Source organism: Abramis brama (genome assembly GCF_963993115.1).
Source record: "Abramis brama genome assembly, chromosome: 20".
Classification (NCBI taxonomy): domain Eukaryota; kingdom Metazoa; phylum Chordata; class Actinopteri; order Cypriniformes; family Leuciscidae; genus Abramis; species Abramis brama.
In genome coordinates, this window is record NC_139982.1 from 10,618,315 (window position 1) to 10,644,456 (window position 26,142).

Here is a 26,142-nt window from a genome sequence, read left to right on the forward strand (position 1 = left end):
GTCAATGGAATGCTAACAGCAGGTGAGGGTCCGCTAATCAATGGCGGCGCCCGGGGAAACTTCAATGTTTTCCGGAACACTGCCCCCCCTGGGAGAAAGTACATGAGGTGGAGAAAATGTGATGGACGCACATCCTTTGCATGTGAGAAATGCGGTGTTGCCTTGCATGTTGAGTGCTTCAAGAAATCCCATGCAAACCACTTAAGACTCTGCCCAGGAGAGAGAGGAGGGAGGACACGTATGGCATAACTTCCCATTCCAAATGTCTTTTGAAAAAAAAAAAAAAAAAAATGTCTATGCACTGTTTTTTTTATTATTATTTTTATATATATATATATATATATATATATATATATATATATATATATATATATATATATATATATATATATATACGTATAGAAGTAATTTTTTCTTCATTCCATTTAATTTTTATTGATCTTTTTTTTCTTCAGGCCAAGCTCACTCGCCTAGCAGTCTTTAATCCTTCCAGAGATCCGTCGGTCAGCATTCCAGTTCATCAACGTGACATGCAAAGACACTCATTTTGTGCAACATTTATTCCCCAAAAAAAGCTTTAATAAAGGCTTGCAAAACAATACATCTGCAAAAAGCACGCTGAAATCTAGTCAATTTTAGTAAAAAGCGTGCATTGTAATTTAATTTTTCATAATTTATTATAAAGAATGCAGAATACATCTAAAAGTGTTATTACAACAAACATAAAATCCACCATGACTAAAAAACAAAAACAACACTACTATGATCACATAGTTAAGAAGTAAAGAGAAAAGTGCAATGTACATTCTGCAGATGCTTCTGTAAAGAGAAGTCCATTATAAAGAAATGAGTTGTTGAATCCGTTTCAGAGTCGGCTGTAGGAAGTGTGGCCGCCTTCATGAATCCTACAGTAGTCCTGACCCGACACAGCCCTCTTTTTGCACGGCTGACCCCGGCGAGTGACACCGCTGCACAGTGAGCGGCCTGAAAAAGAACTTGACAAAAAAGAAAATAATTATTATTAAATGCCTATCCATAGCGAGACCAAAGATTTAGAATCAAAATATTGGATTCCTATAAATCCATTCACATTTGCCCTCTTTATTTAGCTGCAGACAAGTCAGTTTTAAGTAAATGTTGACTTTAAGGCTTCAATAAAGCCTCACCTGCTGCTGGCGAGTGAATGGTCGGGGCTTGAGCTTCGCGAGTGACTCAAGGTCTCCAACACTCCTCCTAGGTTCCTCAGAGGAACATTCTCCAGCACTGCCTGCTGATCACATAATGACTTCAAGAACCATTCTCAAAGAACCTTGCAGTTTGCAGTCCATCAAATTATAGCAAAAACACCAACACTGTGCTATTTTTATTTATTGACATTCATTAAAAAAAATTATCTGCTGCATTTTCAAAATTAATCAAAAATGGTCTCGATATACTTTAAGCAGTTATGTCCCCCTGTGGTGAAGATCAAGTTTTTAATGTTGTTATATGTCTATGTGGTGTTTTTAATGTGCTTTAAGACAAACCATGTGTAAATTCATAAGTCGACACCATTGCTGAGTATTTTCTCCTTAAAACTGCAGCGAACCAAAGACAGTCTCAAAAACACGCTTTGAAATCGCTGGTGTTTCTGACGTCACAAACTACCTTGTAGCCAATCAGATCAACATGTGATCGTCAACCAGTGGATCTCTGAGCTGAGTGAGTGAGTGGAGGCGTGGCTCATTTGCATATTCATAGAACCACGCATACTAAATGAGGCAAGGGTGTCGAGTTACATTCAAGCTGTTTTAAAGGTCCCATGACATGAAATTTTCACTTTCTGAGGTTTTTTAACATTAATATGAGTTCCCCTAGCCTGTATATGGTCCCCAAGTTTCTAGAAATTTTAATCTGTGTAAATCGAGCTTTTGCTATCTTTCTCTGCCTTTAAGAAAATGGAAGCTCAACCGGGCTGATCTTGAATCTCCTCCTTATGACGTTATAAGGAGGAAATGTTACCTCCCCTTTCCCTGCTTTGCCCGCGGCGCCCAGAGAATATTTTCCACCCATGAGAAAATGAGCTAGGAAGTAGAACGCGCGTGCGGGCACGATTTTAGTTTGTACACGAGAGATATCATGGCTTTTGAGCGAGCGAGGCATAATAATTGCTCAATAATTGGATGTACAAATGAACGTAATACAGGTCAAATGAACGGTCAATACAGAGCTGGGCTTGCTGAACGTCTGAAACTAAAGTCTGGATCAGTACCAACTCTCTTTGGCTCAGCTACACACCTCGGACAAGTAAGTCAACTAATGATATACAAGTGTGTTGCTTTACTGTTTATGGTTACCTAGCTTGTTACACGTAGAATGTGGCTGTAACTTTAGCTATGCAGCTATGCAGTTACTTGCGCTAATGTAAAGGTAGACAGCATCAAGTATGTGTGAATACACACACTGTAACGCCACGCAAGTGTTGTACACTTCTTTGTTATTTGGATAACCGTTTTCCTGTTGGTTATATGGCGCGTGCGATATCCGCATTTCAAGATCACAGAGCTTGATGTAATTGTAATAAGATAAATACAGACATTACAGATCTCTCATGAAAAGGCAACAGTAGGTTAGCGTTAGCTACATGATAATAACTGTAAACCATCCGAATAAAGTACCGTATCCAGACATAATATTTTAAACTAACCATTCGGAAACGTCCTGCTGGAGCCGCTGAGTTGCAACTTCTTCATCCATTGCTTCTCCATCCGGATCAGATTCTGGGTCAAACTGAAATGCTTGAACGACTGCGTGTCTTCGTGCCATTGCAATATATCCAACGTAAACGTGCATGGTACCGTTGCCGCAAGATGGTCAAGGCCACACCCACCCTCCACCTTGCGCCGCCTTTCTCCTCCTCATTAGCATTTAAAGCTACAGACACCGAAACGGCCCGTCTGAAGGAAGCTCATTCTGGGACTGGCTTGTAGTGGCTATAATTCTGCACCGAGGCTGAATTTTTGGAAAGAGATTTCAGATACAGTACTAGGGACCACTAAGGCCTATATTAACCCTCTGAGGTCGACAAACGCGCCGACGCGTTTTGCCGGATTTTCTCCACATTGTAGCACTATAAACTTAAATTACTCCATCATTTATGGTCATACAGAAAAAAGAAATATAAAAAAAGAATCTGTGATATTTCTCCTTTTGTATGTGTCCACTTACAATCAAATCAAAACATTGTGCTTTTGTAAAATAAAGAAAATAAACAGGGTGTGCATTCTGCCTCTCCGTCACGGTGAACTGTTTTTTCCTGAGCACGTCTATAAACTGAAACAAAACTCAGCGAATACTTGTCACACATTTATGAGCCATATACCTTTATAAACATTTAAGTGTGTACTTTTAAATGATCGGATTCAAAACGAAAACAAATATTCTCTGTTTAAGTAATTTGTATAAAACCAACAAGATGTCCAGCTTCTCAAACGCTTGCTCATTACAGTTAATTTGGCCACGCCTACTCGCGCAAAAGATATTCACATGCAAATCTCCACATGGAACGCGAACGCGCTCGTTACCTCAACAACAAAACACTTCACTTCACTTTTCGTCGAGTTTGAAAGACGTGCCTGAGCTTACATTGGATTTAGGCTACCTCAGAAGAAGAAGAACGCGATTTGAAGACAAGAAAGATAAGGTAAGAAATTCTTACATATTAGTTTGTTATTGTTGCATAAATGTCACGTTGCAGCTGAACTGTTGCTAGATATATGGGGAATATTATAATATTTAGACCCGTGTTTACTGTGTTTGTGGATATCTGCTCAAACATAGATATGTTTATGGTAACCATAATGTTTTATATTTGAGAGTGATCGCGTTTGAATGTATCATATTTTGCAAGCGATCGCGTTTGAATGTATCATATTTTGCAAGCGATCGCGTTTGAATGTATCATATTTTGCAAGCGATCGCGTTTGAATGTATCATATGTGTTTACTGTGTTTGTGGATATCTGCTCAAACATAGATATGTTTATGGTAACCATAATGTTTTATATTTGAGAGTGATCGCGTTTGAATGTATCATATTTTGCAAGCGATCGCGTTTGAATGTATCATATTTTGGATGAAAGCAAAACGCACCAAACGGCTTCATGTTTTTATTATTATCTCATTTCATATCATCATAACGGATGGAAACATTTGAAGTAACATGATAATCAATATATTTTTCTCTAGCTTCTTTTGGAAGATTTATAGGCTGCTATAGGTTATTTATTGTTATTATTATTTTATCCGCACTGCGCATATACCTTATGCCTACAAGGCACAACAAACCTGGTGTTCATTATATTATATATCGTTGGAAACGTGTGTGTGTGTGTGTATTCTGTGAATTTTAAAAAGGAATTTTAAAAAGCAATTTTAACCAGAAAAATCTAATATTTATTTCCAAAATCGTGCAGGCCTTTCTCTTGATATCAGTATGTTCACTTTTTTTTTTTTTTCAGGTCCCAGATGCCACTGAGGACTTCAACATTCACATGAGTCTCAGTACGTAAACATGGTAAAGTGAAAATCTTGGAAATGAAAGGTATGTACAATGTTTTTAGGAATGGCACAAAGGTCTCTGTCTTTGAAGTGCTTTTTTGGCATTTGTTGTGTATCTTTGGATTATGTTGTGTTGTAAATAAATCCAAACAATTTAAAAGCCATTATTTTTTAAATCTCCTCATTTACAGTATTGTGCAAGGTTGCTCAGAATGATAGGGGCCTGATAGCTCCTAATAGGGCCGTTAGGGGAGGTTCTTTGTCTTTCTCAGGTGAGAAAAGCTTACATATTAATGAGCTCTCGCATAAGGCTTTTTCACACAAAACACGTCGTAAAATTTTTAAATCAATATATTGTCTTATCTGAATGAGCAGTCAGGGTGATTTTCACATAGTTTTGCAGCAAATATTCTAGGCTACGTCATACAATTTTCAAAAGTCTTGTGAAGAAATAATCAGTATGGGTTTCATGGCCTTATTTCAGTGAGAATTTTTTTTTGTATTTTCAAAAACCACGCATAAATGTCATTATCTCAAAACTACAAACTTTTACATACATGCTGCTGATATATTATTGTAGCAGAGTTTGTGCTGAATACAGTGTAATTAGACTTTAGCCATGAAAATGTCACAAGTAACAGAAATAACCAGAAATGTCAGAGCATGTCAGAACACCTCCAGGGCCCAGAAAACAGCTCAGACCTCAGAGGGTTAAAGCCTACAAAAAGTAGCATGTCATGGGACCTTTAAGAATTTTTAAAGGAAAAAACTTTAAATATGTAATTTTGTAGGGGTGTAACAATACATCGATATCAAATGTCTAAAGATACGATGCATCGATGCCACATGTGATAAAATATCAATATAAGGTACCTTTATTTTGACACTCTCCACGTCCTCACATAACGTCCGTGTACGCTTTTCTGCCAAAGCGCGCATTTTCGTTTACTCACCATACTGTCTTTGAAACGTTAAACTCCTCAGCTGAAATAGACGTCTGACAAGATTGACTGAACCCTAAACACATTTTGTCACAAAAGCCGGTATTGTCCATTGTCAAGGCATCGCGAGGTTATGTTTTACAGCTGAAACCGACAAGCACCCTTGTTGTCAGTGAACACAACCCGATAAGTCCGTTTTAGCGAATCAGTGCGCAGTATTCAGGTCAGGTGACAAGGCTGTTAGTCACTTTGAAAAGACGCGCTAACTCAGAGGAGTTTCGTCAAAGCTGATTAAAGTGATCAAGGATGGATAATTTCAAGGAACTTGATGAACCCGTAAGATCTTCTTCGGGGCATTGAAGGAAAATAAAAGCTGAAACTTTTTCACGGAAACTTGCTAAAGCAGAACGTTAGTGATGAGGGAAATGCTCACACTGTAATCACAACAATAAAGCTTGTCAGGCATCCATGTCAGCTGAGGAGATTGACGTTACAAAGATTAACCGAGTGTTTTATTATATCATAGCAATTACTTGGTTTTGTTTAACTCTGAAACATGAAATGTGGAGTTTTCTGCTTTTGCCAAAAAATGACTGCTTTTGATAAAAAATAAATAAAATAAAAAACTAACGTATACATATATAATTTTTAAATGAACTTTAATTTAAGTTACCTGTTTTTTTGAGTTATTACTTAAAACAACCCAGCTGCAGTTTGACTGATAGCACCATAAATAAATTAAACAAATTAAAAAATTATGAAAATTAACAAGAATTAAGTTATCTGTTTTTGCCAATAAAACTCTTGTTGTAAATGTCCCAATTAGGAGAAGGCAATTTTCAAAGTGTTTAATTAAACGTTCACATTATACATTTTGGTTGCATTTGTGAGTTAATAATGTAATAAGGTTGTGTAAACTTGGCACAAATCCAAATATGGATAAATCAATCGATATAGACTTTAATTCTATTTATTTGTTGAAATAAAATCTATTATTAACACCACGACTTACCCCTGCGATGCTGTGTCGATTCTTGAGTCTGGGGGTTGAATGGGTGGGTGTGCCTGAAGGTAGATGACTGAACTTTGGATGAGACTCCGATGAAGACATGGCCAGGATGCATGGATCACCTACAGCAAGAAGCTAGACTGTCAACACTTTCTGAACAAAACAACACGTAGTGCTTGTCTGTGTGAAAACCCACTACCTGTGTTGTGTTACAAATGTGTTCTGAGGGGTTTTAAGGTGATTATTCAATTTCAATTCAATTCAATTCAATTCAATTCAATTCAATTCATAACATAACATGCACCAATGCTACAATTTTCTATATGTCATAATCATTTGTTAACAAACAAGTATTCATTACTTCAATGAGCTCATTGTTTCTGCCTTATATTACATTGTTTAAATTAATACATTTTTAGCTAACTGTGTGATTTGTATATGTACATTTCTGAAACAATCACCTCTGACAACAGATCACTCTATATTGTAATGTGGACTCATGCATTTTCTGTAAAGCTGCTTTTAAACGATGTGTATTGTAAAAGCACTATCAATAAATGTGAATTGAATTCATTCAAATCACATCAGAGTTTGTTTCGAAGCGGAGCGAGACCCATCTTTTCAACTGTCTCGACCCGCTTGATTACTTCATGTTTTTAATATTAAAATAAGGTTTAGATGGTTGTAAAAGTGCATATTTTATCTCCATAATCTTTTTGAACGAGCAGCTAGAAGTAGAGAAGCAGAGAGATAAAAATAAGAATTGCAGTGTATTTCAGGCTTGTTTAAAATAAAAAAAACTTTTTCTAGATATTACAGATATTTTGATATTTAGCCGACTTAATTTAATCCATTTCAATGTAAAGACGTGTGGCTTCTCTCTGGGCTGCCCATCACAGGAAGAAAAGACTAAGAACATCATTTAACATTCAATATAGAGATTTTACTAGCAATTTTAGCACAATAATTCTCTAGAAACATTCAAGTATCAGCAAAATCTAATAATTAAATCTAATAATAAAAAGTAGGGCTTTTGGTTCTATGCATCGCTTGTTGATAGGCTGTTGAGATGTGGGCGTGGCATTAGTGTGTAGGGGCGGGATTTAAAGAAATTAAATGATTGGAAAAGTCACCAGAGAGAAGTCAGTTGTCTTGAAAAGGTTTGAACCATAAAAACATATGCACAGATACATTGCTCACACTAAGATCTATATGCATTTAGAATCATTTTCATTCCATGCCAACTTTAAACTTGCAGTTGAATGTGAGCCCCAGCCTGTTTAATTCAACAAAATATGAGATGCATGATTTATTTTGAGATTGCATGTTCTTTATGGACATACGGCATTAAAATTTGTGGGACTTAAAAAGTTAATAGTTGTAAAAACCCTGTGTAACCCTACATATGAGCAAGCACCATTAACTACATGTATCAGACAGTGGCTGTGAATACATGGAACAAGAGAGAGGAAAATACCCATCATGAAGCTCTCCACCTCCAAATCACAGTCTGGGTCATTTCTACAGCGAGAAGAACACACACAAAATTAGCTGTTATATTAAACAACAACAACAACAAATAAAGCAAGCATACAACAGCATGTTAAGTGGCTTGGAAGGATGAGAGCTGGTTGTTGCAATAGTTTCTGCAGTCCTAGACTCACAGGAGCGGCGTGGACGAGGACGGCGGGCAGCGCTCTCTCTCTGGGGTCTTCTCTTCACTGGGGCCCAGAGGAGGAAGAGGAGGAGGAGGAGGAGGAGGAGGAGGAGGAGGAGGGCTGCAGGTCTGGCCCTTCAATTTAGACAACGCCCAGAGCACCTGAAGCACAAACCAGCGACCTGGATCACAACAACAAGAACGTCAAGAGGACAGTCATAAACACAGGAGATTAGGGATGTTAAAGTCATGCATTTAAAGGTGAAACATGGAAGTTGTTGGAACTTTAAATTTCTTCCTCCTAGTTTAATGTGCAACTACAGGTCATTTGTTGATTCATTTTGCCCAAAATAACCACTCTTTAAAATGTTGCTCTGGTTATTTGAGTATCGAGAGCAGCCCAGGTGGCCAATCAGATCAAAGACAGTTTTAATGGTGAAAGAGTGCAAGGTAAGACGCAAGTAGCAAGTTAATATTTGACAACTGTTTTACGACAGAAATGTTAAATGACCAAAAGTAATAAAGTGATGCAAACTACTCCACTTTCATCAAATATGGCCATTTTGAACTGGAAATAGATGCTATCGTTTCCATGATTCATGCAATTCATAACTGATGTGATGGGACAAGAAACATGAGATGGAGCCGTTTTCAGCATATCAGGCATTAGATTAAGAGAGAATGTCATCAGTGTTTCTTTCCCACAACATTTTGTGAGGCTGTGAGGGATGAACCTCAGTCCCTCTAGGGGCGGTCCAGGGCATTTCACCCCGTGAGAAAACTGTATGGCTTAAAGGTGCCATAGAATGGATTATTTTATTATTTTATAATGTTTCCTGGGGTGCCCTTATAATGTTAGTATGTTTTTTAGATCAAAATTTGTTATAATTTAGAAATAAAAGGCATATTTCCTAGCCTGATTTCATCCATTGATTTGAACACTCTGTTTGAAGGGGCGTGTCTGCTGTGAGACTTCAGTGTTGTTGCCCACTGCTGTGATTGGCTGACATGCTTGCATATGAAATATCTGGCATTACATGTAGAGCTATCTGGAAAACTTTTACTATTACAGCTTTTATATGTTTTTACTATTACAGCTATCGGGATTAACGAATCATGAGAAGTTTTTTTTAAAGTATTTAGATCTATTCCCATCACATAAAAGGTTTCAGTGATGAGCACTGAGCAGATGACAGCCTGTTGATCGCGTGAATGAAGATCTTATCACTGCAACGCGATATACTGATGCATAAACAGTGTTGAACGACTTTGAAAGAAAGATTATCTGTCTGAATTTGAACAATTACACATCAGAAATTCACATAACCCACTGGTTCTCCAGAGGCTCGGATGAAGGAGCAAAAAATATTTTTGTGTTCATTTGTACAACCAAACACTGAGCAACTGCCATGCTTCGTTCGCTCGTTTGCAAGCCATGATGTCTCTCGAGGAAAAAACAATATCGCGCTGGATCTAGATAACACAATGTAAATTATCGTTAATAAAATCCCTAATTGCCGCTTGCGGGAATATAACGTTAGTTGAAATTGCCCCCTTCGTCCGTTTGAGACGCCGAGAGAAGCCTGGCTGCTTGATGTTGTAACAGTCCGTGGTGAAATGGGCAGAGCAACTAAACAACTTCGAATTAAACTGTAGCGGTATCCGATTATAGATAGATAGATTATAGATAGATCTGCCATTTTCCCTATGATCCTCCTCCTGCTTGTTTCTTCACCTGCAGAACTTCTGATGATTCGGCTGTGCAGTTTCGCCTGGCACTGAGCATGGGCTGGCATATGCAAATTTTTAGAGGCGTACATATTAATGATCCCATCGGTTTCGTCACAGTTGGTGTTATGTGGAGATTCGCCCGTTTTTCAGGGGTGTTTTTCAAAAACGAGATTTAAATAAGAAAGAGAAAACTATGGTGTTTGAGACTCACTGTATGTCATGTCCATGTACTGAACTCTTGTTATTTAACTATGCCAAGATAAATTCAATTTCACATTCTATGGCACCTTTAAAGTTAAATGCATCAGTCTGACACACTTTGAGAGTTCAAAATTAAGAGCTTCATCCCATTTCAGTGTTTAATTGGAACAGAGTAAAAAGCCTTTGCATTTACTTGTAGCTGGACTTAACAGATATGAAGGACTAAAAATGACAGAACGAAAAATAAATAAATAAATAAAAGTAGAAATAAATAAATAAATGCAGAAATAATAGTGAAAATAAATACATTTTGGTAATATAAACGGCTATTTCTGTATTTTTACATGTATTTATTTATGCATTTCTATATGTATTTATTTATGTATTTATACATTTATTTATATATTTATGTATTTATATATTTATTTATTTATATATTTATATATGTATTTATTTATTCCTACATTTATTTATTTCTGTATTTCCACATTTATTTATTTCTGTATTTCCACATTTCTACATTTATTTTTCCCTGCACATGTATGCTAATTGACCAATGGCTAAGCCACGCACCCAAACGCGATGAGCCAATCACAGTACGCATAGCTAACCCAATACACTCGGACATTCTCTGCTTGCTTCCTCGTCCATTGCAATGCATTGCGGTTATCAGTTTTCATTCGTTTTTATGTTTTTTCTTGTCATTTTGGCTTTAAACAGCGTGTGTGTGTGATTTTGGTTGGGTGACAGTTGTAGGTTACAGTTTGACAAGAGTTTACAGTTTGACAAAAGCACAATGTTGTGTTTTACACAAATATAAGTAGGCTAAACACTTTGCAGTTTTAATTATGTCCTGTATGAACAAAATGGAGTATGTTTTTATGTTTCCACTGTTCGATCGCGCCCGCTCTCTGACACACACACACACACACACAGACACACACACAAACACACACACACACACATTCCAGCAATGCAATCTTGACATCGCAGCCTGTTCATAGTTCGACGCTTGAACATTTTGAATCCAAAGCGAATAGGACGCGCGTATAAAGCGAGCGTTTGAAGCGAAATAGCACCAAACTATAACGTTTACACTGTTAACTGTAAATCTTTGTTCTGGAGCTGAAGCTTATCGACCTTCTCAACTATAAAATTATTAATATAACCCTCCAATGCATATTTAAGGCCCTTTTGGTGACATCGAGATGATATATAATCTTTCTGTCTCCAAAAAATCATCAATTGCCTCCTGTGAAATGTCTCCTACTGTGACAGCTGCCATAGCGCCTGTTACCGAATGTTGACTGTTTGTCCGAGTGAGTGGAGGGGGCGTGGTTAGCCATTGGTCAATTAGCATACATGCGCAGGGAAAAATAAATGTAGAAATGTGGAAATACAGAAATAAATAAATGTAGAAATGTGGAAATACAGAAATAAATAAATGTAGGAATAAATAAATGTATAAATAAATGCATATATAAATATATAAATAAATAAATATATAAATACATAAATAAATGTATAAATACATAAATAAATACATATAAAAATGCATAAATAAATAAATAAATACATGTAAAAATACAGAAATAGCCATTTATAATACCAAAATGTATTTATTTTCACTATTATTTCTGCATTTATTTATTTATTTCTACTTTTATTTATTTATTTATTTTTCGTTCTGTCATTTTTAGTCCTTCATAAACAGACTGGCGTACATCTAATAAATTAATCATTCAAGAACGTTGCGCAAGTTTACTGCAACAATAGAGCCGCGAACCTCACGTAGAAGCCTTCAGTTGATCCTGATGAGCGCTCATTGCCACAGTTGTAAACATGACGGCGTTCTTCTTCCACAAGGGGTTTCGCGTCACAGCATTTAGGGGATGCGTTGTAAAATAACGCTCACCTTGTGCAGGACATGCAGCGAGTCAGGAGAGGTGTCGTATTTGGCCAAAGAAGGCAAAAAATGTGAAAAGAATTGCTGAAATTTAAAGCTGGTTTGTAGCAAACCAAGAATACAGACTTAGCTGTTATTAGTAGCCTACTGTAGTGTTATTTAGTGTTACATTTTTGTATTTAGGTTAGGTGGCTTAGGTTTTATTGTGTATTTAAATTTGTTGTGTTTTGTATTTAGACTACTTATATTTATACTCTAAAATTTTAATATATTCAATTTTAAGAATTATTTTATTTTTTCAATAAAAAAGCCGTTCTTTAAATGTCATTCACCATCGTTTTGAGGCTCTTTTTTTTAAGAATCGGTTCAGGCACCAGTATCGAGAGAAACCCTAATTATAACAAAACAAAAAAGGTTTCTCACAGGGTTAAAACACGATTCAGGGATAAAAAGAACATGTTGGTGGAACTTCTAATATTAAGAACTTCTGTGTCATTCTGGAACGGCCAATTTGATAACGAGTATAAACAATCTAGTCGCATCAATTATAATTTTTGGGATTTTTGTGGACAAGAGACGGTTATCTTTCAGCATCTCTGTTTGATATCAGATCATTTGAAGCTGGTAAACTCCAGGAATGTTTTCGGTCCACTGTTTTGATGGATGACGACTGCAGACCTACAGCAGTCGTACATTAGGCACATAACCAGGATTGCCAGGTCTGCATAACAAAACTAGCCCAATGACCAATCTCAAATATCAAAATATGCCACTCCCTTTCTAAAATACATATTTTACTGTGAGTATGAGTAATCTATATAGTAATCTATAATCTATACATTTAGACCTATATTGTATTTATATAAAGCGTTCACAGGCAAATTTGCTTTATGTATTTCCCCACCGTTCGAAATCAGGGACATATAAATGTCAGAAACAGGCAGGGGTGCAAACACATGTATGGTCAAAAAAGAGAGAGGTAATCGAAGCCCTCGTCCCGCGGCAAATATCCAGATACTACATTGCCACCATCCCCAACCCACCCCTATAGGCACATAGAGTCAAATGAAATTTAGAAAAACTATCTTGCACTTCTTCTTCTTGCTTTACTGCTACTTCCTGAAAACAATTTCACCTGATGATTTGAATAGCTCTTTTTGTAAAGAATTAATAATTCTAGGATGATTGGGGTAATTGTGTAGGGTATAGGCCTAGTGCATCTGCATAGAAACTAATAAACAAAAAACAAGCATATATAAATACAATAAAACACAAATACACGAGAAATAAAGCAGTGCTTTATGTTTTTCAGGTAAATGAACTGTATTAAGTATTAATACAGTTTATCTTTTGACAAAACGTGATTTTTCTCTTTCTCTTTTGTTGTTTGATTAACTTTGGTGACACAAACAGCTGCAGGTATATTGGGTGCTGTCCCTTTAAGACGAATGCACGTACCTAATACCGGTAATGACACGCATCCGTTTTATTTTGACTGCGTTTACGGGGAAACTCGTTGAGACGGACACTGGCTTATTTTTTCGTGCACATGTCTGTTCAAACACAAATAGATAAGAAAGAAAAGGGAATTCGGTGTTCACGAACTTCACGTGCTGTCTGCGACTGCGTGGCTCTGTGCGCCGACAGACCATCTACATTTGGATGTTAAACATAATATATATAGCCTGATACAGCAAAGACAACGTCGGCAGTATTGACGGCAAAATAGGCTACAGAATATTTCGTTCTGTAGGCTTATTGACAGGGGCAATATTTGAAAATCGATAATTAGGCCTATTTTTTAAATTACAATTATATATGCATTTGTCAAAACCGAGAGACTTTCAAGCATCAAAATGTAATTTATTAATATGTATTTGCGCCTTCTATTTTGTCTGAAAACTTCCAACACTCGTGCGTGTCGCGTGAAAAATAGGCGTCGGTTGCGGTTCTATTTCTAGCACGCGGTTTCGGCGCGGCTCGAGAAGTGTGTGTCACGCAGGCATTGTGCTCTAACACAAGCCCTAACCAGTTAACATGAGAGCCGACATAAAAACGGACACTCCACGCCACGCAGAGAGAAATGTGATGCAGTGGCAGATCCAGAGTGAGACAGAAACACTAGTGGTTCACGCTTGCGCACATACTGCTGGTTTGGCGCGCAGTGTTCTGATTCGCTTATTTCCTATTTACTTTTGTTGGTGGACGCAATCCAGAATTACTGTTGGTTAAATTATAATCAGACCCTCTCAAACCACCCCCCCCCCCTCCCCCTCCTTAAAAATAAACTCTTCGGATCTGCACGATTCACACAAGTCACCCAAACTGACGTGAAAAAAGCGGGAGGCACCGAAAAGCGCGCTGTTTGCACCCCTGAACAGGATTCCTGCTGCATGTCAATATCCATGATCACTGGATCTGTGGAACACTATATCGAGTCCAACCTTTAGTTTAAACTGATAATCATTTGTTTTACTGGTGTTTTCACAGTTTCTCCTGTTACTCCAGTCACACAGCAGCTCTTCTGCCACTCAGTCCGGCTGAGGGAGTGTGTAGCCAAGGATAAACCATAACAGATCTAACCTAACTTGTCTTGAAGTGCTAACTTCACCTTATGAAGTTAGCACTTCACTAACTTCATAAGGTGTCAGCAGTGGTGCAGGAACGACACTGTTCTCAGTGCAGATAAAGTACCTAGTGACAGTGTGAACAGCAGCAGAGAGAGCGAGACCAGGTCGAGCGCAGACTGCTGGTTGATCTCTGCGATGGCGTTGATGGGGACCGTGAGGAGCAGAGAGACGCGGGAGAACGTGGCGCACTGCAGGAACGACAGCAGAACCGCACACAACAGGAAGAACCCAGCGTGCATCACACACGTCCACAGAGCACGCAAGCTCAGGCCTAGGAGGAGAACTCAACATTTATCAACAACACTACAATATTATTATTGTTGAGCTGTGCACAAGTGAATGAGCAAGAAGTACCTGCCCAGCCAAGATAGCCTTGGATCATATGCAGTCTGTCCTCCAGTCGATTCTGCATGTTGTCCAGATACCGGAGCATGTATCCCAGAGTGCCGTTCATGCGCTCCAGTTTACTGGCGAGCTCAGAGTAGAAGAGAGCCGTGGCGTTCTGCTGCTGGAGGAAGCCCTTCAGATTGAGCTCTGCATCATGGGATCAACACAAACACCATCATTTCAGCTTAGCTGCCAAGACAGGGCATTCTGGGAAATCTAGGATGTTTTGAAGGAAATTTTGGATGTACACAGTACCAGTCAAAAGTTTGGAATAATTAGGATTTTAGGTTACACTTTATTTTAAGGTGTCATTGTTACAGTATGATTATATATTTAAATACTGAGTAATATAAATTAACAAGTGTACATACTATAGGATTAGGAATAGGGTTTGGTTGAGGGTAAGTTGCAATTATTTAATAATACAATTAATTGATTATGCATAATTTACTGTTATTAATATGGTAAGTACATGTAACGTATGTAACGAGGACACTGTAAAATAAAGTGTTACCAGATTTTGTGTTTTTGAAAAGTCTCTTCTGCTCACCAAAGCTGCACTTATTTGAATAAGAATACAGTATATACAGTTAATGTCAACACTTGAAGTGGATCAAAACCTTGAATTTTGAACAATACCCGTTCTTGTCTTAGGACAACTTTGATTAACTTTTTTGATCCACTTCAAATGTTGACTACTGTAGTAATATTGTAAAATATTACTACAATTTAAAATAATTGTTTCCTAATTATATATATTTTCAGATGTAATTGATTCCTGTGATCAAAGCTGTTTTTTAGCATTATTACTCCAGTCTTCAGTGTCACATGACCCTTCAGAAATCATTCTAATATGATGATTTGTGGAAACCATGATAAAAGTTTTTTTTTTTTTTTTTTTTTAACCAGGACACATTCAATTTATAAAAGTGATTAAAGACATTTAGAACAACACTAATATCACAGTTTTCAACAAGCAGCAAAACTGTTTCCAACATTGTTAATAATAAGATCCATTATTAATAATTGAGCACCAATGATAACTGGGAATCAAATCATCATATTAGAATGATTTCTGAAGGATCATGTGACACTGAAGACTGGAGTAATGATGCTGAAAATTCAGCTTTGATCACAGGAATAAATGACATTTTAACATATATTGTACAAAAACAACTTAGATTGTAATATTTCACAATATTAAAACTTTATTTCTGATCAAATAAATGCAGCCTTAGTGGGCAGAAGACACTTATAAATGCTGTAAACACTTAAAACATAAAAACAGTAATTATTCCACACTCCTGACAGGAAGTGTAGCATTGGCGAGTAATCACCCATTTTCTGGTAGATGTCCTGAGCACTTCCTCGGACCACAGCCAGGTCCTCAAGAATCGCCTGATGTCCCTCCTGCACTTCTGCAGTCTGATCCTTCAGCTGCCCACTTACGTTCTCTGCAAACGTGACACGGACATGATGAAGCGCTCGAGAACCGTGAACAATCAATATGACGGCAGAGAGCATTAACCAAGCCATTATGGATACATTTTAAACGCGGATACAGTGAGAATTCACAGCTCATGCGTCTATCTGTGACTGACCCATCCTCTGTGTGATGCCCTGGATTAACTGAGCCACCAGCTGCTGGCCGGTGCTGATGAGAGCCTTCTCCTGGGCCAGTCTCTGCAGGTTTTCACTGATGGAGGAGTCGAGCTGCTCCTGGCCTTCCTTCAGGACCACTTGCTGGAGCTGTAGGGCACTGTGACCCTCCAGAAGCTTGTCCAGGGACGCCGCGGTCATTTCCCTCAGCTCGTTCTGACCCTCCTGCAGATCGACACCAACACAGAAACGTTAAACACTCATCCAACAATCATCCATAATTATCCAATGGTAATCCAATAACCAATAAGAATCAGATGGGATTAAAGCAAGAAAAAAAGCTTATCTATTAAGGCCGACTCATACCGCACAAACAAACACGTTTGTTGGGTTTTGTCTGATCAGTGTGTTACCCCTGTTGACGAAGGTCAGGGTTTGTTTTCAACATGTTCAATCAGTGTTTGAATATTTTTCTTAATTCAAAATCCAACTGCCAACTTTTTTGCTGGTGTTGTTTGCCGTTTGTCTGCTCTGTGTGGCCTTTAATCTACTCGTGGATTGTGGAGGACTATTCCTCTCCAGAGACGCTGCCGGCACTACTGGGACGGGAAGTTAAAGGGTTAGTTCACCCAAAAACACATTCAGACATCATTTACTCACCATCATGTCATTCCAAACCCATCTGACATTCACTCATCTTTGAAACATTTTTAATGAAACCTGAGAGATTTGTGTCACTTCATTGAAAGTCCATTCTATTCCACCAAAGAAGTTCATATCATGGATTACATTTACAATGTCTTGATGAATCGAGCGGTTTAACCCAAGACTTCTGAAGAGAAACGATGGCTTAGAACCAATTATATAATACAATAACACAATAACCAATGAGATTTGTTCTCAAGCATTAGACATGCATGATTGAACTTTAATTTACCATATTTTATGAGCTCTATGAATGTGCGCTGATCAATGTATATATGTGAATAATAACTAAATCTGGGATCGAAATCTCTCAGGTTTCATTAAAAATATCTCCCTCACCCCAGCTTCACAGACAAGGCTTAAGCTAGTCTCAGACTAAAATGCATGTTTGAGCAGTTTTAACTTAAAGCTACTTGCACTGATACTGTATATCTTTAAGTGCCCCTACTATGCTTTTTCAGTTATTACCTTTCAGTAGACCAATCACAACAGACTGGGTCATCTGACCAATCAGAGCAGAGTAGACCAATCACAACAGACTGGGTCATCTGACCAATCAGAGCAGAGTAGACCAATCACAACAGACTGGGTCATCTGACCAATCAGAGCAGAGCAGCTCGAGGAAAAGAGGGATTTAGAGAGACTGAATCTTCAGATGATTCATTTGAGATTCTTTGAAAAATGTGGTGATTTGCAATGCACCTTTGATGCATGTAAACCCGTTGAAGGAGACTCCAAAAAATATTTAGGAATCTATAAAATTGCATGATAGGGGCACTTTAAAATATTGTTTTGTCTCATGATGCACATCAGTAATGTTTTTTTGTTTTTTTCTAGGGCACATTTACAAAAGCTATAAATGTCCTAATTGAACTAAGGCCTAATCCTGGCTTAATCTAAACCCTGTCTGTGGAACCGGGCCATTGTGTTTCAGAGATGAATAAAAGTCCAATGGGTTTGGAACGACTTGAGCGCGAGTAATTTTAGGATGAACTAACCCTTTCAGTTTTGAGAGAATCTACAGACATGCCAAAGGTAAGGCATATTTTTCAAATATGTTATTTGTTATTATTGCTGTAACCTTTAGTACAACAGTGTTAACCAGCATTAAATACTGCCAACATTTTCGAAAAGCTGCCTTACCAACAGCAGTACCCTATAAAAAACTGCCCAAATCGTTACTGGACAGTCAGTTAACATTCTCCAACTGAACGACCTTTCTTTGGAGGAGCACGACATGGCGTGTCAAAGCCAATTCACACTGAACCGACAGGCGGCAACAGCCACTTCATCAGGTTTTGTGGGATCAGTGTGTAACCCCTGTCTGTGTCTGTTGGCGTTGGTCACGTTTTAATCGTTTGCACTGATTGAACATCAGTCGGCGAAAACAAGCTCCGACCAACAGCAACAGATGTTTGTTAGGTTGTGGAACGTCTGAGAAGTGACTTACTGTAATGTGGTGATTGTCTGCATCGGTCAGTGGACTGTGAATTGGCCTTAAGTATACTTTTTTTTTTTTTTTTACACAATTTACGACACACCTTTAGATCTTTCATAGCATGCAGTTGACTAGTTGCGGTGGAGATCAGGGCGTTGACGGTTAGCTCCGCTCGCTTGCGAAAGTGCTGCTGGCGCGTGGCATAACACACGGCGCGCGCTCGGTTACTGACAATGTGATACGCGTTCCAGGTGTCTGAGTCCATGTCCGCTGTGCACTCCTTTAAAGACTGCAGAGAGAGAGAGATATCCATTATTCATTTAATCCGACTCAGTTAATTCTAGATGCTAAGCGCAAGCGAAGTGCTTGTTTTGACTGGCAGAATGACAAGCATTTAACTGAAAAACAGTTCAGCAGGTTCAGGACCGCTGACCATACCATTTGTTCAGTGCAAGGGTAAGTCCTGCGCCCCTCCACCTCGGATTGGCAGTTGAACAAAGCCACGCCCAGTTTGGCCAACTGCTCTTCTGACAGGCCGCTGCAAGTCGCTTTGAGCTGAGCAACAACCTGTTAAAAAAAGCAGAATACAATGTCTATGGGCAGAATAACTTATAGCTTAAAGTCTGCATGAAGTGGCTTAATGAACACAGTGTTGGTGTATTAACGCATTTACGATTGAAAAAACAGGCTAGATAACCATTGATCACTGCAAGATGATGGTCCAATTTGCTCTGATGTTAATCTGACATGTGCCAAAAAAAGTATAATGCTCGTCTTTATTAAACTAAAAAGGTAGCCTATGGAAAACGCGCATTTAGGAGAAAAATAAAATATTGTGGGTGTCTTGTTAATCACATTTAATTTTCATATCATATACAAGAAGTGAGAACTGTCCATCTTTTGAGTGGAAGCAAAAACATGCCATTTTTGTGTTTGTCTTTAAATGAAAATGATCTGCCGCTCCTTAGGAATACATAAATAAAATAATAACTTGATCAAAAGAGAAAATAAATAAATAAATAAATAAAAAAACCCCTAAAATAAACAGATTTATACTGTCTGAATCATTCACTATGCTCTACATAAATGTCCCAGGCATGCACTATATAAAAATCAGTGAATGTATGAACAAGTGACCGATTTCAGACACAGCTTTAGCTTTTTTTTATAGTGTAGGGGGCGAGACGCTCCAGATATTAGAGCATTTGATTGGACAATCTGATGACAAGCTGAAGTGCAGAATGACTTGCATGCATTCTTTATTAGCACTAGGTAATTAAGGGTATGTTTACACGACAATGATGTACTAAAAATGGAAAAGTTTTTCCTTTGAGTTTTCGCATACAGAAGACAACATTGTCAAATGGATCCGTGAAAATGACTAAACGCTGTATTATTCATGCCAGGCCAGAAGTTGGCGATGTTAAGAACTTTGTAAAGAAACACTACACGCCTATACAAGTAGACCCAGAGCCATAGAGAGAAAGAGTTGCGACACTCCCATAGACCTCCGTTGTAAAAAATGGCGGCGCTTTTAACCGCCTACTTCCGGGATATGAAGATCGGAATAGTTCCAAACATTGTCATTTGGGCGTTGGACACCATTCACTTACATTGCTGCGCGTCGAGTTGTTCCAGAGTTAAGTTGCTGAAATATCGACCTCTTTTGAATTGTCAACTGTCTATATTGTTTCAGAGGCCCTTTGCGATGCTTATACTGGTCTTCATTTGTACATGCACAGCGTAATTATTTATATTTTATGTCGGTTGTTTCAACCAATTTTCAATCACTGCCTGCTAGCTAGATAGCTAGCGCGACTTCGTCAGCTAAGAGTTCGGTGATGAATCGCTGCCACCTTTATAGCAACTTTTATTTAATTAATTTTTTTTGGGATATACTAACTTTTCATTATGTTTTATTGTCTTGAGTGAAGCGGCTTGTGAGAACAATGCTGGACCTCTAGGATTGTTATGGCCATCACCAGTCCTGTCTGTTTCATGGATCACCTGCCCCTGGTTTTTGTTTTTCTTGTTCACACACTCACACAAGCACACATTTTTGTTGTCTGTCATTGTTTAATAAAAAATATTTTATTTGAAAACCTTCATTTATCAGCCATGCTTACATTCGTTTTTAATCTGTTATAGTTTTGATAATGTGTATGGCTTAATCTTAAAATAATATTATCTTAACATGATAATGTTTCACGTTGTGGTCCTGGGGGTGGCCACTTTCATCAGAAGAAGTGAGCTAGCTTCTAAGCGATTTCTGAACGGACTGCCACGGCAGACCTCTTTGCGTGATCACGAAGGTACAAGGTCTAATGGCTGAATCAAAATTTATAAACAAAATCACGGGAATCAATAGCCTAATACAGCCCAGTTGTGCTAAAATAAATATCATGAGACGTCTATCATCAGATGAATGATATGGAAAAGTTAAGTTAGAGCCGCTAAAGCCAGTGCTACTACCCATGCGAACATGAACACTAAGCTTTTCCCTCCAAAAATATAGCCTAAAACTTATCTCCAAATGCAAAACTGACATTAACAAAATGCAATAATGCAATAGCAGCTGAAAAATTACTTGGGTGTGCGTTTTATTTTATATTTACCGTTCAATAATGCAATCGCTGCTGTCTGTCCCATAGAAGAACATGACAGCCAGCGTATGTTTTGGAACTATTGGGGCTTACATGAACCACGTGACAGCCATAGCGGCGACATCAAAGAGTGTCGCAACTCTTTCTCTCTATGGCTCTGAGTAGACCTAATATGCATGTGCATGGCATCACCGTTTTCACAAATTTGCGTTTTTGTAATTTATACACAGACAACGGTATCATTTTCAAAGACTTGCACGTTGAAACCTGTTTTGTGCAAAATGTGCTTTTCAATGATCATAACATAAGATTGTCATTGACAGTAACCTAAAACAAAAAAGTAGCTAATATATTTTCATGTACAAAGATATTAATACTGTAAAAAACTATTATAAATGCATGTACAATATTATTTGGGAAATATGTATTTTTATATTATGTTACATCAATAAATTCATTCATTTTCTTGATTAAAATTTTACTTTTGTTTTAGCTCAAATTCAGTTAGTTAATATTAGTCTATTTATTTATTATTTTTGCCACAAACAACATTAAAAGCTTGATTTAAACCACAGGGAGATTTTAAAGGGGTCATATAATGGTACATGCACTTTTACAAGTTGATTGTACTGAAATGTGTGTTGGCAGTGTCTGTACACAACCATCATAAAATGATAAAAATCCATCCAGTGTTTTTTTTTAAATCTTCATATGTTTTCCCCCCGTCTCAAATCAAGCCTCAAATCACACGGTCGGACGCCCCTCCCACGATTGTTGATTGACAGCAGCGTTTCAACACAGACCCGTCCTCGCTCGTCAATCATAGTCCATACTATGGTCATTGTTGATACGCTGGAGCACTGTCTATGAGCAGAATGGCATCTGATGCGATGCGATTAAGCGATTGTGGTGTTCTGTTCTTGGGTGTAATAACGAACACAGCATCATTTTGATGTTCCTAAAGCCGAACCGCTGAAGTCGCAGTGGCTGAGTTTGTTTTCGAAGGGAATATTCCCCACGATCAACGTCAATGCTTTCATGTTTGCGTGAATCATTTCTCACCAGACTGCTTTACAAACGAGGGTCAGTATAAAGCTGATTTTGCTAAGAAGCTGCTCCTGAAAAAAGGATCGGTACCAACTATTCGTGTTCCTGCTGCACCTCCAGAAGAAGAAGTGAGTAACGTTTTATTAACCTTTATATTAATATTTATATTAATCTTTGCAAATCGCTTGCTGCACGCTTCATGATGAATGCGGCTGTTTACACTCAGGGTACATTACGGCATGTTTTCTATGTACGACGTTCTCAATATAATTCATAATCCCACGTGTATAATGAACAACGCGTTATGGTTATTGTGTTATTGTGTTACAGTGTATGCGCAGAACAGAGGGGCGGGGTGAGCAAAGCTCATTATCATTTAAAGACACATGCACTTAAACCGTGCTGAAAACAGAGCTGTTTTTGACCAGGTAATATGAGTGTTTTCTTACAATACGAATGAGAATTTTTAATTAAAGTAGGCTATATTACAAACTTTTAATTTAGACCCTAAAGAATCATATTAGCTTGTACAAAAATGGCATTATATGACCCCTTAAAATACATGAAATTACCACTATAACCAGAAGATGGCAGCACTTGTTTGACCATTTCCTCTCCCTAACATATGGGGGGGAAAAAAGGAAGTAACAAAGTCTCATGAAAAACAAAACTTTTCTTCAAATTGTGACTTAATTACACAGAAAAAGCTCAAACGTGCTGCGTAACATGAGAATGAACCTCACTGGTTCAAGGGAACATGCTTGAGCTTCTGTTTATCACACCTGTTGTTTGAGTTGATGAATATTTATGTGTGAATAAAAGCATAAATTAAATATTTTCATCATATAAAGTGATCGAGTCTCTTCAGAAAAATTTGGACTAACGCACTCAATTAATATGGGTTAGTTTAAATCTCCAAATGCACTTTTTGAAACATCAAAATGGTAGTTGCATTGCGTAGAGCAATGGAGGGACAGAAAGCTCTCAGATTTCATTCATTAAAAAGATCTTCATTTGTGTTCCAAAGATGAACGAAAGTCTTACGGATAAGACTTTTGGAATAACATGAGGGTAAGTAATTAATGGCATTATTTTCATTTCTTAGTGAACTATCCCTTTAAAACTTTGAGCAACGTTTACTTTAGCAGCGATTTTTATTTTTGATCTGGTGAATTTGGTGACACGCACGCAGATTTATTTTCAGTTTTTGTGGAAATCTTCAAACATGCCATCATATAAATAAGTTCAGTTATATCTTAGCTTCTGCTGTGGACTCAAAATTGCTAAAAGAATCATGCTATTATAAACATTTTTTGTATGGTAAAACTAGTGCACATAGACTTACCCTGAAATGGCAGCTGTCCAGAGGACTGAGCTCCATCTGCTTTGCTTCAGCCAAAAACTTCTCATCAACAACACTCATTTCGAAGGCAGGGGTCTCTCCCTGCAGCAGAATAGAGGAGACCGGCTCTGGAGGAGGAGCAGGAGCTGGTTCTGGCTTCTTCAGCCAGTCAAAGAAAGCTTCCACCTCGCCGTACTGCATACTTAACAGCCACAGCATCACAAACCAGAGACCCATCCTCAGAAATGACCCTGCACACAGAGCAAATGAAAACAGAAAATCAGGAGGGAAATAAAGGTTTGAAACACCACCCCCCTCCACCCCCCACCCCAGCCACGTGAATTTTTCTTGAAATTTTCGTGAAAAAAACTTTAGATATCACCATGAAAATTACTGAGTTGATTACTTACATCAAGACAAACAAAAATGTTATTACAAGTTTTTTTAAATTGTTTGTTAACATGGACAAACGGTGCATAATCTAATTACGTATGTGCTAATTTGCATAAATACCACAACAGGTCTAAACATGGGTTATAGCCAGGTGAACATGTCTTGTTGAATCTTGTTGACACATAACAGTAAAATACTTAATGTTAAGGTCTGAATGGAACCCATTTAGGCTACCCATGAGCATTAATAGAGGCAGGAAGTACTTTAAACCAGCCTTTATTAATTATTATTGCAGAGATGGGGTTTGGGGCTGGGTCTGTGGGACTGTTTCTGGGGATTCACTTTTTATTTTACCTACCTTTTGTCTTCTGCATTCTCCTTACCATTGTCTCCTGTTCTTCCCTCAGACTCGTCCCCCAGAAACAGTCCCACAGACCCAGCCCCAAACCCAGTCTCTTAAAAATTAATAAAGGCTGGTTTAAAGTACTTCTTCCTGCCTCTATGTATTAATGCTCATGGGTAGCCTAAATGGGTCCCATTCAGACCTTAACATTAAGTATTTTACTGTTATGTGTCAACAAGATTCACCAAGACATTTTCACCTGGCTATAACCCATGTTTAGATTTGTTGTGGTATTTATGCAAATTAGCACATACGTAATTAGATTATGCACCGTTTGTCCATGTTAACAAACAATTTTTGTTTGTCTTGATGTAAGTAATCAACTCAGTAATTTTCATGGTGATTTCTAAAGTTTTTACCCTATTCACGTGAGAAAAAGAATGAATAGGCGTATGAATAGGGTATATTTGGGTATTTTTCGAAACTTTCCCCTAATGGGATTCTTCGGGGCTTTTTTTTCCTTACTCAGGACATACTGAAGATACAAAATCAGTTGAGTTTGCTTCTGTTGCAATTTGTTCAACCTTTTTTCATAAAATGACTGGACAACATTGCCAGTATTATACTAGTGTGACATTAGTTTAAGTGTGCACTATTGCCAGTATAGTAGTGTGACATTTAAGTGTGCACTATTGCCAGTATACTAGTGTGACATTAGTTTAAGTGTGCACTATTGCTAGTATTATACTAGTGTGACATTAGTTTAAGTGTGCACTATTGCCAGTATACTAGTGTGACATTAGTTTAAGTGTGCACTATTGCCAGTATTATACTAGTGTGACATTAGTTTAAGTGTGCACTATTGCCAGTATACTAGTGTGACATTAGTTTAAGTGTGCACTATTGCCAGTATTATACTAGTGTGACATTAGTTTAAGTGTGCACTATTGCCAGTATACTAGTGTGACATTAGTTTAAGTGTGCACTATTGCCAGTATTATACTAGTGTGACATTAGTTTAAGTGTGCACTATTGCCAGTATAATAGTGTGGCATTAGTTTAAGTGTGCACTATTGCCAGTATAGTAGTGTGGCATTAGTTTAAGTGTGCACTATTGCCAGTATAGTAGTGTGGCATTAGTTTAAGTGTGCACTATTGCCAGTATAGTAGTGTGGCATTAGTTTAAGTGTGCACTATTGCCAGTATAGTAGTGTGGCATTAGTTTAAGCCATTGTCTGTGTGCTGTGGTCTGGCACTGGGATAGTGGGATTGGAACATGCCCGGGCTTGGCTCTCACAGCTGACTGGAATCATTCACAGACTGTGAATCGGACAGTGAAAACGTTCAGATTGCACACATCTCACGAATACATCGTGCATCGTTGACTTTACAAACTGCATAACAATCTGCATGTTATTCGGAAATGCATGTTATAAAATTAGGCTAGTTTAAGATATATATTAAAATTAATTCAGATACCACTGACCGTCCGAAATAACACATTCTCTTGACTTACCTTAAAATGCGCCACACAGACAGCTCTATGAATCCTCAAATGAGATTAATCCATCAACCCTTTCGCTGAATAGTGAATAAACTCCAAACGCTCTTGTAAGGATTCAACTGTTTAAATGGACTCGCATCAGCCAATAAGCGACAGCGTGATGCAAAA

General features: G+C 37.9%; 1 protein-coding gene across 2 annotated transcripts; it reads right to left on the reverse strand.

The window, feature by feature from the left end:
* Window positions 1-557: 557 nt before the first annotated feature.
* bmb (brambleberry) lies at window positions 558-26,112 on the reverse strand. 2 transcript variants are annotated; one of them, XM_084094461.1, is made up of 13 exons: window positions 25,987-26,112; window positions 23,738-23,985; window positions 19,181-19,309; window positions 18,846-19,031; window positions 16,602-16,824; window positions 16,338-16,454; window positions 14,968-15,147; window positions 14,678-14,884; window positions 8,153-8,327; window positions 7,966-8,009; window positions 6,492-6,610; window positions 1,167-1,267; window positions 558-995 (listed from the first exon to the last, which is right to left on the reverse strand). In XM_084094461.1, the coding sequence occupies exons 2-13, from the start codon at window positions 23,969-23,971 to the stop codon at window positions 866-868; spliced, it is 1,845 nt and encodes a 614-aa protein (XP_083950587.1). In that variant the 5' UTR covers window positions 23,972-23,985; window positions 25,987-26,112; the 3' UTR covers window positions 558-865. The 2 variants fall into 2 exon arrangements, with proteins under 2 accessions (XP_083950587.1, XP_083950588.1); XM_084094462.1 differs by lacking the exon at window positions 14,678-14,884.
* Window positions 26,113-26,142: the final 30 nt, after the last annotated feature.

Excerpts from the sequence above, each read along its gene's own strand:
- bmb (XM_084094461.1), bottom strand. The coding sequence starts at position 23,971 with ATGGGTCTCTGGTTTGTGATGCTGTGGCTGTTAAGTATGCAGTACGGC. Across the intron at positions 19,032-19,180 it reads ACCCTTGCACTGAACAAATG|TCTTTAAAGGAGTGCACAGC; the intron begins GTATGGTCAGCG and ends CTCTCTCTGCAG. Across the intron at positions 14,885-14,967 it reads AGGCTATCTTGGCTGGGCAG|GCCTGAGCTTGCGTGCTCTG; the intron begins GTACTTCTTGCT and ends TTCTCCTCCTAG.